The sequence below is a fragment of the Hylaeus volcanicus genome, chromosome 3 (genome assembly GCF_026283585.1).
Source record: "Hylaeus volcanicus isolate JK05 chromosome 3, UHH_iyHylVolc1.0_haploid, whole genome shotgun sequence".
Classification (NCBI taxonomy): domain Eukaryota; kingdom Metazoa; phylum Arthropoda; class Insecta; order Hymenoptera; family Colletidae; genus Hylaeus; species Hylaeus volcanicus.
The window spans coordinates 9,125,214-9,146,333 of record NC_071978.1 but is presented as its reverse complement, the minus strand read 5'-3'; the positions used below and the strand labels follow the sequence as shown (position 1 = coordinate 9,146,333).

Genomic DNA, 21,120 nt, shown 5'->3' with positions numbered 1-21,120 from the left:
ACACGTTTGGAGTATTTCAGAAAAATATTACCACCAAAATTAATGTAGTTTGAATCAAGAACGAGAAAATTATGGAAAACAGGGAAATTCTTTTTCTTGGAGAAACTTGGCGTTCTTTTTAATAATGTATATAAATACTTAGCACTATATAGTGAGTCTTTCCTGCAACGTTAATTTGTAAAATATACAGAAACAGGTTTATCGTATGGAATGGGACCAGTGATGTGGGATTAATTAAAAAATGTACTCCATTTTAAAAAATATAAGAAGGAAAGATTTAATATATATGTATATATATACTTACATGTGCGAACAGTGTATACAACGTTCCTGTTGAACATTAACATAGAGTGTGAGTAGAATATAAACGTAGGTTTATGATTACATCGCGTGTACAATGAGAACAAAAATTACGTAAGAAGGTGGACGCAAACAGTTTGCCTTTAAAAGCTGACTCGGTATTGAATTACATAAAAAGTAAAAAGGGTACAACTAATACCCATTGGCTCTAACAAAAACATGAGAACGTCGTATTAGGCGAATATACAGAACAAATGGCAATCCAAAGAGTGTGTTATTAAAGAAAATTAATCAAAGAAAAAAAAGAAGTAGAAAATGTTTGATCATAAAAAATGATAAAAATCATATCGAATTTGATCTTGTCTCGAGCTCAATCATAACCTTATAGCCTACGGAAAACTTATTCGCTAAAAACAATGTTATCGATAATGATGCGATCCTTCCTGTACGATAAACTAAATATTAGCTGCAGTGATTTCATTCACATACATCGTTATCATACGTAACTCGTAACTTGTCTTTCGCGTATACTTCTATCGCAGCGTCGACATAGCTTACGTCAAATCAAGAACAAAGGACTCTAAAAGAACCAAAACTCTGCCTGTAGGGACACGAATCGATGGAATTAAATTGAAAACGCGTAATGTAAAGTTCTTACCAGGATTATGATGTACATACCAGCGTCGTATGTGCGTGCAGTCTACCCGAATTAACAAAAATACGTATCAAAAATATGAGAAGCTATACAAATTGGCATTTCGCGTTTTGCCGGCAGTCGTTTGCCACGAAATTTGTTCTCTTAATTACGCTTAGAGCCCTTCGATCTCAGCTCTGTAATTATTACAAAGCACACGCTCGTAATTGTTGTGCTGTACGACGACGAACGATTTTCACGTTTTGGTGCGCAAATTGACCAAGCACGAAGAATATGTAAAAGGTACGTTCGAAAGAGTATTCAATGTTTGAACGATAACCATGAAACGCAACGCACGTGTTTTCGTATTCGCAGGATTTATTGGCGATCCCGAGAATATAATTCGTACGAAAATTCACGGAAGATTAGCAACGTTAAAGGTATTACTTTGTGGCTAAACGTTTCTGGTAAATTATTAATAGAAAAAAAAATGGACAAAGTGTGCGAGCGATGCGATAAATATTTGACGATGTGCAACTTGCTATTAATTTCATTCCCTGATGGATACGGAAGCATTAGCAGAACGATAGCGCTTCTCTTTAAAAAGTTATAAAGTATGTTACAATGAGCTGATGGACGATTTCTCAGTCCAAGGAGCATTCGAAATTAATTATAAATAAAGTAGATAAAATAGTTACTCGGTTAGATGGCAGGCACGTGCATTACTCCTGAATTATTGTCCTGGACCTGTTTTAGTGTCTCGATGAAATCAGATTAAATGTAAAAATAAATTTCTTTTATTAATTTTTCAATTTTAAGTTTCAAGATTCATTTTATTTTAGTCCTCCATGAAGTAATAATGACCCAATGCCGTCGAATATTGTTTCCATTTACTCTTAATTTTTAAAAGTGATCGTAAACGTTGTTTTATATATCGAATTGGTACCGATAGTGAAATAACTGCCGCACCAGCCTACTTTGTCAAAGTTTTATCCACTTTCCATATCTAAAATTCAATTTGTCCCAGCGGGCCGTGATTTTGTACGAATTGCATTCTCTCCAGTTATTAATAAGCACAGGCAGTTCGATGAACACTCAAAAATTGTCCGACCTAAAATGGCTCGCATAAAATACCCAAAACGTTTATTTCCATCGGAATAAAAACGATGCTCGGTACAATGTAACACGTTACTCGATATCGTTGATCAGCTAAACCTTGTACAATGGAGTTTACACGTTATAAATGTTAGAATCTTTCGTTTAACGAGTACATCCGCTGCCATTCTATATATTAGACTTACGACGAAGGAGTAGACTCGATTTCACGGTTGCCTCAACGATTAACGAACATGCTCTATGGCTTAGGCTTATATCAGAATTTTTATACTTACTTGTACCCAGGATCGAATTAATCCATGGACTTCAGGGATTACAGGTCAAACCCAGATAAAACAAAATTTATCTGGATAGTATAGGACGAATAAAGACAAATTGCAACGATTTATTTGCAATGCCTGAGGACTTTGCTGAAATTTCGCTAAAATAGTTTCTTTAATGTACAAATTCATACTGGAATATTGTATTATAAAATAATCATAATCCTAAAATTCGTATTCTTTTCTCTCATACGATTTTACTCAGAAATAATTCAAACTTTTTAAACCATATTTGAAATTAAATGTTAATGATATTTTTTAAGGATGGTTTGAATGGAACAGAAATGTTAATAAACTATATCGAAGACATTGTGGCAAAAGAACGTATTTACACAGTCTTGGAGTCCTAGGGAATAAAGGGAACGTTTCATAGATTAAAGAAGTATAGCAGAGAATTCATTTTTATAATATTGTCTTCTCTTTTAAACACCACTTGATGAAATAACGATTGTAACTCTGTAAAAACTATCCTATATTAATACTAATTAATATTATATTAGCAAAATACACTGAGCATAAAAATTGTCCATATATTCTTTAATCACGATGCCCTCAATATATCCGTTATGAAGCAAATTCTGGTCTTTATTTAGATTTATGCTTTTCTGTTCATTCATTTTGAAAATATTATTTCGGGACTCGCGATCCCTGTAGCCTCAAATGCTCACGAAGTTTGAATTCGACCCTGATTGTATCTAACGTATGAGAAACATTACGTGCGACCTGAGATTTGTAATTAATATAAGTCAAGCCATAGAAAAGCAATTATTTTCTTCATAAGTAGAAAATTAGTCGTCACTTTGTATTCGATTATAAAAGTGTTTTTATCAAGCTGATCTCCGCATGTGTCTATAAAAGTGGCGATTATAACTAATAAAGACAAGAAGATTTTGTATAATTCACAGTCTAAATAGTTTATATGTAAAATAACGTGAACTTTGATCGGCATTGTGTGCACTTAGAAATTTGTATGAAATGTTCCTCGGTAATTTCATACTTACTTCAGTTAAAAATTCAAATCTCTCAACGATTGTAGCACAAATAGAAATATAAAGTGAATGCATGAAAAGAGTGACAGTCTCCACAATGGCACCGCTTATGCGTCTGTGAGTCCTCTAATATATAGATAACAGAGGATGGAGTCAAACACACTCTTCTCGTGCGTCGACGATACATTCCTTACAACTCAAAGTTCAAAGCTTTTAACATTACATGTCTTGTAAACTATTCAGTATCTAACAGGAGCATATAACAATTATTAATAAGAAATCACCTTATCCTTATTTTTCTTAAAAACCACTTTCACAATAAACTCAACAGTGAACAGTATCTTTCCTGTGAGATATTCCACGCAATATTCATAACGGCTTGATAAAAATACGAGAAAAGGTCACCTCGATAAAAATACTTTTATTAAATTCTGTGAAGTGATCGAACTAAACAACGTGTTTTATATTTTACTCGCAACCTGCCATTCGAGTCTACCAGTACAGACGACTGGAGCGCGAAAACAGTCTCTTACAAAGTAGAAGGAGCGTATCTAGTGAATCTCAAAAGAGTAACTATGGTAATTTCTTCAATTTCTCGTGGTGAGATGCGGTCGTGGCGCGCAAGTATGCATTCGCCCTAGAAAGAAAGAAAGAAAGAAAGTAAAATGAAAATCCTTACAACCTTGGAGCAACAATCAGTGCAAGTTGTTTTTTTTTTGTTTATGTACAAACAGTCTCCACCGCGATCGAGTTTCGTCGTCGCGGTTAGTTTTGGTTCGCGCGGTCTCGAAATTGGTGTATCTTTTTGCATCCTGCGCGCCCCGACCGTCCACTGATTTTCATTATCCTGCACCGGTGTGTCCTTTGCGATACCACCGTGGCGCGTAAACTCGCATCTGTATTTTTCAGTCCTGTAAATGTTCACTTCGTCGCGATAGAACGTGTTGACCTTCGTGCGTGAAACAATCGTCTGTTTCGGGATTATTCGTTCTATCAAACATCCTATCAACAGTCGCCCCAGACTGTCACAGTTTTTGCCCTGTCCACTGACGCAAGGTAGCTGTCGTACGAGTGCCAAGAAACCGCTGTCACCACGGCCCTGTAAGAAACAGTGTGACAAATTAATTGGTTTGCCCGATTCAGCGTTATTGATGTCGAATAGAGCGTCCTGTAAATCGACTCGTGAAAAGTATTCGAACGCTTGGGGAGTACGGTCGATAATGAGGAGGAGTGTGAGGTCGTTGGCATGAATCATTGCGTACCTTCGCTTGCTACGAATTTTTGACACGATTTGTAATGACCGTACAAACCGCGAGATGTACATTGTTTCTTTAGGTTTCTGAGGTGTTGGATTATTTAGGACACAAGCAGTTGGCGTATCAAAATCCAAGAATTTTGTATCAAGATTTTAAGTACATATTTTAATTCAAAGCGAAATTTTATTAAATGCGAGAATGATTTATTGAAATTTTGATTTTTACTAAAATTGTCGCAGCTATCGTTTTTCCTTAATAAAATAGCCTTCAAAAAACGTTCCTGGATATTTGTTATATTCTAGCCATTGTTAAATATATCTTTCAGTTTCATAAAATTGTATCTGTATTTTAATTTGCATTTTTTAAGGCGGATAGGTAAGTGCAAGTGCGTGCGTGAAGTAGAATAAGACTTCATCGAGGGTGTCTGTCCACTACTGCCTGATTCTACTTGTGCCCATGTTTGGAGGCATAAACTGTGATATTGTATTGTCTATTTTATCTCATTCTAACTTCTAGCTATTTAGAATACAGTGAAATTAATGAAAAACAGATTAAACTATCAACAAACATCGCCGCAAGTAGAATTACCCAGTACTAGACAGACATACTAGCCAGACCGTTTTAAACGGTGCGCGTACTCGATGTGTGTATATTTTAATATTAATATTGTACAAAACAAAGCCTCGTACGCAAAAATGTTTATTCTAAATATTCGACTAATTTTACCACGAAGAATTACAACAATTTTTTTTATGTCGTCGTTGGGCGTTGTCTTAAATATGTAGTAGTACTTATTCAACCATTAAATTATTGTTGTAATTGCAAAGTATCGTAATAATTGTAACATTATTCATTTAATCATTTTTAATTATTAATGCTACGCATTGAATGTTTGGTACTAATATTAAAAAATGTTGTAAATGTACGAAAGGTTACCTTTATCTGCAATATTATACATATTGCTGTTGGTAAAATTTAAATTTACTGTCACTGAATGCTTGAATAATGTGGTATCACTCGTTCAATCAATGAAGTAATCATATTAATAATATTATTGTAGTGTGTAATTTAGGAAAATAAACATCCTATTTCATGAAACGTTTGAAGCGCTGATTGCATGCAGAGATTAGCAATTATTCGAGCCTATGACTAATTGGGAACAGTTATGGATAAGCCGAAGTCAATAGTTACTACATCTCATATGTAAATAAATTAACATAATATTACTAACATAAAAAGGAGATCGAAAATCAAAGGTTGCTAATATTCTCATAATATTGAAATATACGCCAAACATAATAATGATTCATACTCATTGGAATGTTTTAAATTCATTAAAATCATTCAGCACAGATAATATTATATGTCATGTATATGATCAAAGCACAATGCATATTTTCATTATTATCGATGACGCCAACAAAGCTTCCAGGAGCAAATTATGTTTAGGAAATAATTAATGGTTACGTTTTAGGGTTATTTATCGATAATCGGTTTAAAAATTACTACATTCTAATATAAAATTAATTAACAACTCTATCTTGTACAATATTTATAGACAAAATTAGGGCACGAATCGAAGGGATTGAAATAAATTTTTCATACTCATTAAAAAAAAAAAAAAAAAATTATACAAATCTGTAATTCTATGGAGATATAAACTCTTTTTCGAAAATGTTTAAAATTTGTACGTCTAAGAATCGCTATAACTGTCAACTAATCGTTTCTAAAAAATCTTTTACGGGTCGTCTAAGTTCTCCAACCAGGATTTTCCCGCAGACCCAAGGTTAGAGGATTTGAGAAACCTATTAAGTTGTAAAATGACGTGGTTGGCGCGGTTTATCGAATATTGAAATCTCCCTGTCCACCTTGCTGCACGAGGCATCCAGGTAGCCTATGCAGAAGCGATACATGGTCACCGTAATTCAGGGAATCCGGCTCAAGTTTCCTGGGATCCACTAGGGTTCCCTTACACACATACACGAACCCGAGTTTACGATAAGTCAATCGTCACTGAGAGTTAGGAAGAGATTCCGAAGACAGCGAATTCTCCCTGGAATTCGCAAATCGCTTTAGGTGGAGTATTTAAAACGGATCACTCGAATAACTAGTTTATATTTATGTTTAGAAAAAAAAAAAATGTTTAAGGCGAACACATACTCGAACCCGAGTTTACGATAAGCCAATCTTCACTGAGAGTTAGAAAGAGATTCCAAAGACAGCGAGGTCTCCCTGGAATTCGTAAATCGCTTTGGATGGAGCATTTAAGACGGATCACTCGAATAACTAGTTTATTTTTATGTTTAGAAAAACAAAAATATGTAGGACGGAAGTTATTTAATTTTATAGGCAACAAGCTGCGGTGTCAGTTTTAGAGTTCCAGGTAGAAGATTCATGAACATTTCAAGGCTATTAATTTTGTTTTAAATTAGATAATAATATCTTTTAATTTACCTCCTAATAGAGGCTTGAAGATCGAGTAAAATGGCCTACAGTTCAAGATCATTCAAAGTTATTGATATTATTGGACAGATAAACAGAAGCAAAGTGCTCGATTAATTTGTCAAGTTTCATTCCCTCAATATTTTGTAAAGATTCACTCTCTCACATTCTCTTTCCTACGTCAATCTGCGTGGAAATTTAACGCAAACCTTAGTTTAAAACAATTGCAGTAAAATGACGAAGATCGCGATGCCCTAAAAGCCCAGCCAATCGCCATTAAAGCAACCTGAAAAATCTCGTTCAATCTCGTTACACGGAGTGACCTAGGAACAAACAGAAAGAGGATCAACGAGAAAGAAGGATTTAGCCCCGAGCTACGGGAACTTGGGGTAAATTGTGGACAGAGATTGTGTTTTCAGATCCTAATTGGCCAGTCAAATCGCCGTGACCACCGCTTAACTGTCGCAGAAGACCACGGGCTTCCTATGATTACGCGGTGTGTATCGGTGGGCAAACTACGGTGGCAGTCGGTTGGAAAGCGACACGGTGCTCCTCCTCGAGACGTACTCGAGGTGGTACGAATTTTGAAACCGTTGTCTCAGCCGGTGAACACGGTAGCTGATGCCACTTTACGTAAAAGAAAGAAAGGGGAAACATACGCCCGCCTATTTCATTGTTCCTCTACTTTTTGTTAGTCCTCTGTCCACTTACGTTGTCCCCCACCTAGCCGTCTCGCTTAATTTACGACTTCGCTATAACCTCTGCGCGCATTATACACGCTCGCTCGTCGAGGATTCGCGTTCTGAGACGACACGCAAGTGTGTCCGATGTGGTTGATTTGAATTGGCCACGGCATCCTTTGCGGTCGGTCATACCGTTTTCTCGTTTCTATCGCGTCTACTTCGTGATGAGCAGCCAACACGTGTTTGAGAGTTGTCGTGGCTCTGTTTGGCCGCGACAGTGTGAAACATAATGCTACAAAGGAACGGCGTTCTTAATTACCGCGGCTCGATAATATTAATATCGCGTTCGTGTTCGTGTCCTCCCCGTTGGAACGCGAGAATCTGAGAAAAGGTTAATTTAATGGCTCGACTTGTACGATCAGGTTTGCTTGACGCGGGTCGCGATGCCCAGGGAACAAGAAAACGACAGGTGGAGGGCAAGAAGTTAATTAATCGGAAATGCTGGCTCAGTCCCTTTTCCTGCCATAATTTTTTCTGAATGATATCACGTAACACCAGGTAGCTAGGCTACAGGTCTCGTCGCTCACCCTTGATTCTCACCATTCACTTCACGAGTCCCTCGGGAATCTTATTAAACTTTTTGAGCTGTACTAAGAACACTCGTGGCTTCTAGGGTGTTTTGTCTCTAAGAGTGTCCGATGATTTCTACTCGTTTACCGGCAAATTTATTAGGTGCAGAAATTAATTTTGAAACTTTACATTCAGTCGTTTGTTATCGCAATTTAAGTAAAAATATTTACTCGTTACTTTGTATCGAAGTTTTCCTCATTCTTGTTCTTCTAACAGATTACAAATGTACAAATTAATTATACTAATAGATACTTTAATATTTAAAGTATGAACCTTCCTAGTAATGAATAACACAGATTGCTTTGAAATTTGGTTTTTAGAAAGAAAGTTTGTCTTTTTAAATAAATGGTAAGTTTATCTTTGAATAAATTTCCGCACCTAATAATAGAGAGAAACTGGGTGGCATTGTTACCTGATATGACTTTGTGGAAACATTCTTAAAAAGGGTTTAAATATCGTCATTTTGATATCTTTCGACAGGGGAAAAACAGTAACGAGTTTTAGTGGTAGCAGGCAGGAGACTAATGGAAGGATCTAGTGGTTGGGTAAGTTTAACAACACTCTCCTTTTTGCTCGTATTTTCTCGAATCAGTATTATTAAACAGGCGAATAATGGATGGTGAGACATTACGAGCCTAAGTAGCTTACTTTCTGACACCTGTATATGGCAATGTGTTCAGCTCCTGTCTGTCGTTTTCTGTGTTTATGTGATATTATAAAACTTAGGTGACCTAGAATTGACTTATTAAATTAATCACACAAACTCAGGACACCATTAAGATAACTCCAAGTTAACAAATAAATTACATTTAATTTCTTATGTCTGAATCGAAGAAACGTATGATAACGCTGGCTTCGTATTTCTCGTTTAATATGTTACACAATTATTCATCGCGGAGGACAGAAATTACAATTGAAAATGTTATAACAAACAGGAAGCAAGCCTGCAGAGACTAGAATCATCTCTTACGATAAACTTCAAACAACCCGTGAAAAGGAAGAACGGTGTTAAACCTTGCAACACGGTTTCTTGAAAGCAGGTTTTTTTTACTCTGGTAGCCTTACTTTATTCCAACTCGTACATGTACTTTTTGGACACCATTACGTTAAGTGTACCGACGTTCCCTGCTGGGCGCATCAAGGACGCTAGGAGCCGCGATCCTGTAAGTCCTTGTAGCCTGTGACGAAAAACACATTTGACGTCTTGCGTCTTCAAGCATATCGCTTTACCAGTTGAGAGTACCCTAAGTACCCTACCACCCAGTGTGGGAGTTTTTCGAGGTACCTTTGTCTGCGGCCATCAAAACCATGAACTGAAGCTCCTTTTTTTGATCGACAAACATTTATGGGATCCTGAGTGACCTCACGGATTTCTAGGTTAACATCTAGGTAAAACATCTACACTGTTTCGAAATTCATTTACATCTAAATATCAATTCTGTATTTGAATCTGTAAAAATATGAACTTGCCTAACCATCCGCGGCCTGGCAATTGTATTAAGGTTGAGAAAGTGGGAACGGCCACTGAGTCACCCGGTATACGAATTACGAACATTTGCAACGGTCAAATCGCTTTCACTAAAGATTCCATTTGAATGTGGAAACGGTACACAGTGGCGCGTAATTTTCTGGTCCAGGAGGCTTCGCTTGTGTAGCAAAGGGTCTATAAAACCTGAATTCCCAAGGGTGATTCACAGAGTTCCGTGGAATCGTAAAAGGGTGTTTCTATGCGAGGACAAACGCGCTGAAATGACATACCTTTCGCGTCTCGAGTAAAACTGCGTTGAGATCGTGCGCTTGGAAACGGGAGCGTAAAGCCGCTGTATATTTCGGAATACTATAAAGGTCGAGTACAACAGGCGAGAACGATGTACTGAAGAAAAATTAGATTCGTAAAAATATGATTAAAAAGTTTACGCGACACTTGTCCTGCACGCCTTCAAATGCTCCTGGGAGTCGTTGAGAAGTCGTTTGTCAAATCGCTTGAATGCCACTCAATTTCAATAAAGTCACAAGTAAATTCAACTTTGTCGAATTTTAATTCAATGGAATACTAATTTATATTTTTGAGACCATTTTCAAATAAATAACTTTATCTATTCTATTCATGCATCTTACGTATTGAATAGCATCGAAACCTTAGAAAATTGCAAATAGGAATTACTTAGATACATTCAAGTTGGAACTTCTTAGCGTTTGGGATAAGGTTACTTAATGAATTCTCCGTATGTTAGTCCTAGATGAATAGTATCGAAGTGAATGGTAACTATATTAAACTAGCAGACAAATATAGAACCGCGCGATCCATGATTAATTATAGAAAAAGAAGGCGGAAGTGAGAAATAATGAACCGAGGTGAAAGTTCATTGCCAATGAAAGCGTCAACAGAAGCGAAGGGGATAATGAAGCAGGAAACGAGTACCTATTGTTTTAAAAATGCATCGTCATGCATTTTGTAGCATTCGTTGCTATGAAACCCGTCTGAAGCGCAGAGAGAATGTAATTCCACGAAATAATCACTTTGCCACAAATGTGCAAATTAATAGCTTAAAAAGTGAAAAATCCAGCGTGGAGAACGAAGGAAAGCGGTTCGTTAATTAGCTATCCTTGAGTGAATTACAATTTTACGTGTTGCGTGTATCAACAACCTCCAGTTAGGAGATTTTATTATACTTTGTTTATATTTCACTTGTGCATTTTAACCACGTGCTGAGGAATTAAACGGAGTTTATAATTTCATGTATGCTCTTAAAATATAAATATGTATAATTTTATATACTCTCGAAAAATATTAATATAAATTATTTCATATATTCTCCCAAAAAATATATATAATTTCATATAGCCTTTTACAATATCCTTTTGCATTTTCTCCACGTGCACACGAATATATAATGAAAACTAAAAATACAAATAATTCCATATAACATATCAAAAATTTAGAGTCTGTTATAGGTCCGCGAATAAGTGATTGTTCATTCAATTAAAACGTCATTTCCAACAAAGGAAATCGCGTGCGACTATCATTTTGCGAGCGCGAGCACAAACAGAATTTGCTTTCCGCGTGCTCGCGATCGGTCGCAGAATTGTCACAATTACAGTCAATCAGAACGGCGATAAAAATCAGCCAGGATCGAGAAAAAGAGTTTCATCGGGACAATAATACGCCTGATGTACACACAATATCCTATCAGGCTGTGTGCGCACGTTTCACACATATTTACCCTTAGCGGGGAGATAAATAAAACGGAACAGATTGAACGAGAAATCGGAAGGGACTAATGAATACAACTCTAGGCAAAAAGTCCCCAAGAGGTGTACGCCGGGCGCGCGGGTAAACTACGGATAATTGGAAGAGCAGAGCTACCAGAAATAAGGATAAATGTTTACCAATCTCCAATCGAAAGCACAAAGCAAACAATTCAAGCGATAAATGAGGGGTGAAAAAGGCAACGGCAAAGGCCTGTGCATAGACGATTGACCGACATGCCTGCGAGTACGTAAAGTTTGTTTCTGACAAAAAGCCGGGTTTATATAGGACGGAACAACAACAGGGGAGAGAAAAAGCGTTCGCCAGAAACGTGCGTCGCGACGACCGCCCGTCGAGACAAGGCGACCGCTGTCGCTGCCGCAGGCATCGCTACCGACCATGACAACGACCATATTTTTCAAAGCGTCCCGCTTCGTATCCGGGGATACCTTTGCGAACAACCACCTACGTGGTGTATATTGCGAGCGTGATAAAGGAGGTCTATCCGTTCTTGCCGAAGGAGCCAGTGGAAATAAGCTTTTTCGAACGGTATTTCCCAGCCGTTACTTTTCCTAACCCATGGCCAACCCCCTTTGTCTCTCTTTTCCTTTCGTTGCATTGCATTTCGCCGAGTCATTCGTGTTTTTTACTATCGCCTGGTGTGAATGCTCCGAGATTTCACGAGAAGAAGACGCCAGAGTGAAACGACAAAGAGATTTGGTCGCGGGTAGGGTAGGAAAACGAGCCAGCAACTTCTATTTCAGGGTGCGATTATAATTTTGTGGGACCCTTGTTAGAAATCTTTCCATACAGAATAAATAGAATATAAAAAAAATTATAAATGACTACATTACCAAATTCATTCGGATTCTTAAGAATTTTTTCCTAACTTCTTTAAAATTTCAAAATTTCTTCTGACAGTTCTATACACAAAGGGACTCGAAACTTACTCAAAACAATCATAAATATTCTATCGATAAAAGTTAGGGTTTTTTACGTGCACCACGAGTATTTACATTTATATGAAGTTATTCATCGAAAGCATTTGGGTTGAACGTTTCCATAAGTGACAGAATGAACGCATAAACGCCAATCTAGAACGATACTTTGTCAAGATCAGTAGCAAATGGTTAGAGGGAAGCGAAGAAGGAAGCGCTGAGCGAAACCCACGAGGAGGGCCGCAAGTGGATTTGGAATTTCACCTCGGGGCGATGGATTATGCGAAGCATAAGGATTCTAACAAAAAGGATATTGTCGGAGGAAGATCACTCGGGGAAAGGAAAGCGCCGGCGAAAGTAGCGACGGCTATTATGTCGCGTAAGTGCACCTTGTTTATCCGCTTATACGGGGGGTAATTAAAGTATTCATTTTTCATTATGACAGCACTGTCACGGATGAAAGGTATAATGTTGCATAAACATCATAATTTACCCACCTTACGTTACTAGTTTATTTGTATTTCTATTCTAAGAATAATATTCTAATAATTGTGAAACTGTTAAGTAAAATTTTGCTTCAATTTATTACAAAATAAAGAATATTTTTGCGGCTATTGCTTGTTGGTATGGAAGAGCAAAAAGTTTACACTGTCACTGATTATTTCAGTATATCCGATATTTGCTTATGAATGAATGAAATGAAATAAACAAGGAGAAAAGTAGAGTCGTTACACATAATTACCCATGCATTTGTTTTTAAAGAAGGAAGTGAAACTTCGTTTAATTAAAAGCGTTGTCTTCACTTTGATATTAAAAATTGAACCACGTAGAAAATCGAATATTATCCCCGTACATTGGTCTCGTTATAATGATGTCCAAGTTTTTTTTTAGGAAAGCATGTAGAAACGCGTATTATTGAAAATAATAATACGCATTACCCGCAAAGCTACGAAAATGAAACCTAATGGAGTTAAAAACTTTAATGCTCCGTGCCTATTTTTAGGAATAAAAATCCAAATAAAATCTTCCTTTACTCCCAAAGAAAGACGATCGTCATGGTAGCCGACCAACCACTTCTTAGTGCCTCTAACTGTACATTCTTTTTAGTTTGATAGTTGCACAATTCGTGAAAAATGTTAAGTATACATGTTTCTTCGAATAGTACCACTATATCTCCCGTATCGAGATTCTTCAGATAAGTATCTTAAGTATGATCACTTCCTGTCTCAGATCCCGAAGGAACGCATATGCAGAGTAATCTACACGATACGAAGCACAAATCAAGAATCGCTGACCGAAGTCATAGAACATAATCTTCCAAGCGTTTTTTCACAGTCCTTTGTAATTTTTTCTTATATTCGCTAAACATTAACTAATTTATAGGCATTGCTTCGCCAACATTTTAACGATAAACGAACGATTACCTTGTTGTTATTTCTGTAACATTTGATGGGCATCCTAGCGCGGACCTCAATTTACGTAAACGGTGTAACAAGCGTGTAATCACTCGCTGTTGATAACATCGGGCATCTCCCCCCCTCCGTCGTCTGTCTGCACTCATAAATATTTTCGATTTTCATATTATGGAAAATGTGAGTTATTACCGTCGGTCAACGCGAAACACATACGCGGACGCTAATTATTAACCACGGGATGATTTACGCGCAATAGACAAGACGCATATTAAATCGGAAGATTGAAAAATAAGAGATTTACGGCGTCGCGGCATTATCGGAACAGTGTTTTATAGGCATAGCGGGGGATGGGTTCACGGACAGCAGCTGATCAATTTGCTATTTGGCGATGCATCTTTTATCGCGCTTAGCAGCTATTTTGCAATGTGTCAGTGGGAAAAGATGAGCAACGCACCTGTTGACACAGACGACGTAGGCGATACCTTAACGCGATAAATTCGCCGGAGCGCCAGAACGAAGATTTTAACGTAACCCAACCGCAAAATGTAATCATTCATTGTGTGAGAACACGCTGACGCGTCTATGGTGACACGGTTCGTGGATTCGTGGGAAAAGCTATGTAGTGTAATTAGTCCCGCTGTTACATCCTTAATTTTGACTTAAATTGCGGTTTATCTTATTAGATACGTAATAGGTGCTTCATTTTCGTGAGGAATACGTGGCACTGACATGAGATTAAGTATACGAGGATATATTTTCACGTTTCTATTATTACTTTATCTTCCTAGATTTATATGTTGGGTATTTAGATATCCTCCACCTGGAGAAATAAATTCTTATGTTAAAATTGATACATGTCAATTTTCAGATTACTTCATTTTATTAATGTAAGCATTGAATTTCATTGAATCTATTATTTTTTAACCGAAATATATTTACTTAAACTTTTATAGTCTCTGTCATCTTACTGCTATCTGAATCACTCGGACCTAAGCACGTGCTTGACTGACGAGTTTCAACTTTACGGATCTACACATATACATCTCTATCGCGTTCATATGCAAAGTATATAGAGCGAATGAAAGGAAAATATTATCGCTGGATATAAGTTATTACTACCATGCATTATGTACACATGTAAGAGACACGTCCAGATTTCTTGATCTCTTCAAGAATACTGGTACATACATGTAGATGTAATTCTTAGATACTTTCACGTATTGTAACGTGGAATTACTTAAAAACGTCGTAAATAAATATTTATAATTAAATTTCACAATAAAATTACATGTTAGTATTGCCAAAAGGCTGATAGATATAAATTTTTATTTATTTCACATAAATAATGCATACTTTAAAATGTTAAACTAAATTTACTCTTTTTTTACTAGTTTTGGAGGCAATTTTCACGATTTTATTCCGATCATGTTTATTTATACATACATGTATAAGGTTCTCTAGAATTATTGCTCAATAAATTGTATGTCTCCAGTTTCAAGAACAATTGTCCCAAAAATGAAGCACCGTACGAATAAATTTTATTCCACGTTTCAGATTTCTTTTTAACCAAGACACGCTGTACGAAGAGAGTCCAAACTCAGATAAAGGTATGCAGAGGGGCCGAGCGAAGAATGCTGACGAAAAATTTAAACAGTGCATCTACCAGACTATCTGGATGCTTTGGTAAGCGTAGCCTTGCAACTCTTGGCAAGCTAAACCTGCAGTCGTATCAAACTCAATTGTCTGTTCAAGACCATTTCCCCAACTGTGAATCACGCCAGTCGCTATATCTACCTTTAACCCACGCCAGTTTGCGTCACTACATCAGGAACAGAGAGAGCGTGTCTATGAGCTTAGAAGACACAAGAGCTAGAGCAATGGGGCATTTGAACAATATGGCGAAGGTATCCTAGGAGTGCTTTCGCGCGACCAGTTGATTTTGACCAAATTCTAGTAACCGTTACTTCGCGTACAGGATGAGGTAAATCATATGGATGCGAACTGGACCACGGATGGACTTCCTTGTGTCTTCCTTATCTATTTACTGCGACCCATACCCTGCATATAGGGCGGGTAATCTGCAACAGCACTCCACTGCCGCCATTGATTCTGTCCCCTTCCTATACAATTTGCTAACAGATAATCTAAACCGAAATTTCCATTCTAGAATTTCCAACCTTGGGTTACGTAACATGAAATTAACAGAATAAATATTTATAGTTGCCAAAGGATTAATGGAGGTCTTGGTAAATATCACAATATGAATTTTTATTTATTCGGAATAAAATAATTCATTCCTTGAGAAGTTAAATCGAATGCTGATAAGCTATATACCCCAAGTTCCAAGGTCTTCTTATGGTTATAATCCATTATCATCTTTGAAATCACTTAAGGTTAAGTTTTCTTCAGAAAAGAATTATTTGCACTGACGCGGGGTGTTTTAATCTTGAGTCTAAGAACTTTTGTATTCAATTATTAAATAAATAATTAAAAGAGACTTTTGTAGTAGAGTTTCGGAAAATAACTTTGGATACAAAAATTCCATAGCACGGACAAGGATAAAAATCACTGCACTGCTAATTGTCTTCTTCTTCTGCTTATATTGATATGTTAACCCAAGAATATGATTACAGTACTAAATGCGTAATTGTTTGTCGCAATTGTAGCAACAGGTAAGGCCATAAGTATGGAACAAGCCCGTATCATGCAAATTCCTCAGACTAACTTTCATGGCGCGCTGTTTAAATCCCAGGAGATCGAGTACGCGCCAGCACATACAGTCGCACAACAGAAACACGCGTTTATACACATCTACATGCATTGACATAAGTTTTAATACCGGCGGTCTGCGCTATAATACATTTTTAGGGCTTCTAACGTATATTTTCGTTGGTCTTAACAATGTGACACGCGCTAAACGAAAGACCTGTTTTATGATTATGATTTCAGAGATGCTTCTTCTGGAAACATACAAAATGTCTTCCCATTCATTCACAGAATTAATATTTTAGGTGCAGGGTACAGCATTCATAAAATATTATTGAAAAGTATCGTGTCTTTTAAAGGCAATATTATTTTACGAATGTTGTGGTCACTGTTGGTATTTCTTCTCAGGATTGGCTTCAACTAGTATTTATTTTTGGATTTAATTTCTTGTAATTGGGAATACTATATCAATTTGTTCATTGCATTCCTCACAATTTGGAGAATTTTATTTAGATCTAGTTCTTAGTAAATTTCGCATTCATTTCTAAAGAACAATCCAAAAATGGAAAAAAGAAATTTCACATCCAGTTTTTTCGATTAAAATCTGTCATGTAGCGTAAGGCATACGACTACTCCGTAAAACAAAAAATATGCTAAAATTTGTGCATTTTAATATAAAAACTATGCCATGCAGAAGGTTCAAATTTGAATACATGAATATGTACTCTTTTTGAAGTACATCGTGTAAAATTTATATTGAAAAATATTGAAAAATTTCGTAGCGACAGATTTTTCGGGCGAAACATTCTTTCGATTGATCGCCACGGAATCACATCTATGTACTAGAATATTGTGTAACATGTAGCGTGGAATTCTGGCTTTAACAAACTCACTAGTTATAAACTTCAGTATCTCCATTAGACATGTTACCGTATATTAAATCGACATTTTATGTAATATTCTAAGATAGTACTTAATGTGAATTCAAAAACATACGTTTCAGACGCTGATGGATTCTGGCATATATCGTCAATATTAATGTAAATATTTCACAGATCGAACAAACGTTTACTCCATTTATCTTCTTGAACGTACCATAGAAGTCTCGATAAGATAAGTGTAAAATGAATATATACATGTCGATCATGAATTGCCTCAAATGCTTACATTAGTTACCCTTAATTTATTAATGACAAACAATATCGTAAATTGAGTTTACAGTTGGACGTCGTCGAGCACGTATGACAGAACATATTCATAAGGTGGCGAGATTTTTCACCTGGAAATGTACACGGAGAGCATCTTACTCAAAACTCAATCTATTCTCGAACCACTCCCACGGCATTAAATTATCCCAACGAAAAATGTGTACACCACGAGATAAGACCTAAGCCGGGTCTTATACGCGATTGTGTACCCAATCAGGCGAACTGCAGAGGGAAACCAACGAGGCTGCCGTCGTATTGAACTAAATAAATGAACACCTTCGTGAGCGCCATGGCAGAACACCAATGGCGAGATACCGATTACTTTCTCCGTTTATATATTTTTAGCAACTAGTAGCGATGGGACCAAGCCGATGACATTCTCATTAATATTATCATTCTCATTAGTTTGAGGAACCAAAGTAAAAATACAAGTAAAAATATGTTAGTATTGAATTACAATATAATCTCTATTATTGCAGCCATGATTACTGAATGGCAGATTCATTCATTTGTGGCGAGGACATGTAAAGGAAGTGGTGACTAAGCACCATATAAAGTTGGGAGTAATAACGATATGTGTGTAACATACTCACTGCATTAGTTAGCTTTATTACCGAAGGACCCCGATTCTTTAATTCGAATAAATTTGCCATTTCCTAGGATTTATTCGTCGCTCGAGATGAAATTTCGAATCCACAGATTTATTCATAATTAACGTTAAACTTACCAACGTTCATTTGTAATTATTTCTAACGTGATGGGATAAATGGCTAGTCTCAAAGATACTTTCTTCGATTAAATGCAAAAATATTTTACATGGAACTAAATTGAACAATGCACGAAACAATTCTATATAATTCGTGTATTGCAGTTTAGCGTTAACGTATCAATGGTTACATTGAACAAATTCGTAATTCATAAATCGGTTACCTGTTCGAAATGAAATTTTCCCCGATTTGATATCACGGAATCACTTTTTGACGTAAATGTAACGATGATAGTGTTTGAACACGTCTCAGTCCCATCACTAGCGACGAGTCACGGAAGTGGACGATCGCGGGGAGTTATTCATAGGGGCGCGTAGGAGTCGCGACAATTCCGCAAGGAATTGCGCCGGTTATCGAGACAATCGTTGGTCCCTGTCATCAATCCACGTGGCCGCGAGCGACACGTATCTGAATGCTTGGTCGACCACGAACAGTGGCGCCTAATGGCGCGCTCATTGACGTACAGTCGCTGGTGTTTCTACGAGGTTTCAGGGAGTAGAATGACAATACGTACAATGATTAGATTGGCGTCGTTCGCGTGGCAAATGACACGAAACGTCGGCGTAACCACTGTTATCGTAAAGAAGCAACGCCTGTGAAATGTCATTGTACTTGTAGGGACCATTCGGAAACCTCTCTTATACATGCATCGGGAATCAGTCACGGTGTAGGAGTGATCATTGATAAAGATGCATAGGATGTACCCTAACACGTGGAATCCAATTTTGTCGTTGATTGAGGACGTGCTGTCCTCCTGAGGACGCGTTGTATTGGAAGTATATTATTCGTGAATTGACTCAATTTTACTACTAGGGCAATAAAAATTGGCCTGAGGATTGTGCAACAATTCTTATTTAATACTATACTATTTTACATATTCGTTATTAAAATTAATATAAATATAAGCAGGGTCTAAATTGTTTAATATGATGATGCTTATACTTCTTTATATCATAGACCACATCAAGAGTCTGGGTTAGTGAAGCTTAATAAAAAAAAGTATCGATCACACTTTTGCATTTTTAAAACATCACAATTTTAAATAATGAAGCTCATTAGTCAAGCACGATCTTTGTCCACGACCCTCCGAAAATGGAGCTTCAAACAGATAAAATGTATTCCACGTTTTCGATTAACTTTTGCGCAGAGAATTCATCAGAGTACCAAGTTGTGCTTTTCAATGCAGTATGCATAAAAATAAGCTAATAGCAAAACTAATTGAATGGAGATTTTCGTTTCGCCAGGCCCGACAAACAGAAAGAATTAATTTTTCAAACGAATCCTCACTTGACCTGAAAGCAGATGTTTATATTGCTGATTATTCGATTTATGTTTTTGACAAAATAAATTGATCCGGTCAACAACAACAAAAAAAAAAAAAAAATTATGAAATACAGCGTTTGCAGGGTTCCTGGCTCCAACAATTTGCAATTTTAATCTCATGTGTAAAGTGAAGCTTTTTAATAAAATAAAAAAATGTAATATGTAATATATTCCAGGAAAACGGTTAAACATATGAAATTTAAAACGTTGCATGACGTTGAAGGTTGATTAAAAAAGAAATGTTGTCGGAACTAATAGAAAACGCAGACCAACGTTGATAAATCTTGCAGTTAATGTAATTTCCAAGATAATTATTGTGCGCAACGACGCGCATCAAAGGGAGAGATTTATGCTAATCTGATATGAACGTAATACAAGGATATTGTATTGAATATCATAGAAATTAGCTCCAGCCACGTAATAAAGATAAGGGCGAAATGAACCATTATCTTTTTCTTTCGAACGGACCAAAATTAAGGTAAATTACAAAGGGAAAAGGAGCCCGTTGGCGTCACTTGAGGTGCAGAAGCTACGTAACTCTTATCGATTTATGGCGGTCTACAGTCTCTTGAAGGTAAGGGATAAGGGAATAAACACGCGCGCGATGTATATGCTGATGAATTTACGGTGTCTATTAAGTATTAATATAGGTAAGTTTCCTTCGAGGTACGCGGAACGTGCCAAACAAAACACCAAGTTGTCTACGCTGGAAAGTTCTAACACCGACGCTCATACTCGCACAACGTTACCTGGATTTCATGAGGATTATGACAATTATTTGCCATACGAATACGAGGCATATTTGCGCTAATGTTGGACTAGGCGATTCCAGGAAGCAACGTCTGTTACAATATTTACATCTGTCTCAGAAGTTTATTTCTTTCAACCCTATTCATTATAAACCAGATTAACTAAAATCATACATATTATAATATAAATTATAAGATTTTGGACTGGATTAATATTTTCATTCAGTTTATAAGTAAATAATTAATTTGAACAGAGTAGTGCTAATAATTCCTGACGAATGAAATCACCAGTAATGACCTCAAGTGTTGGGCCTGTTCAATTTATTATTATTCATTTAATTCTACATAAAAAAAAAAAATATTACATTACTTTGCAGGTTTCTCTATGCGACAA

The 21,120-nt window shown here is 36.6% G+C and overlaps 1 protein-coding gene across 4 annotated transcripts in view; it reads right to left on the bottom strand.

Annotated features, from left to right (window-relative positions):
- Window positions 1–251: 251 nt before the first annotated feature.
- Window positions 252–21,120, bottom strand: part of LOC128873956 (autophagy-related protein 16-1) — a 651,400-nt gene continuing 630,531 nt past the window's right edge. For all 4 annotated transcript variants that reach the window (XM_054118047.1, XM_054118045.1, XM_054118046.1 and 1 more), the window contains one exon: window positions 252–4,458. In XM_054118047.1, the coding sequence (XP_053974022.1) occupies window positions 4,365–4,458 (94 nt within the window). In that variant the 3' untranslated portion in view covers window positions 252–4,364. The remainder of the gene's footprint in view (window positions 4,459–21,120) is intronic.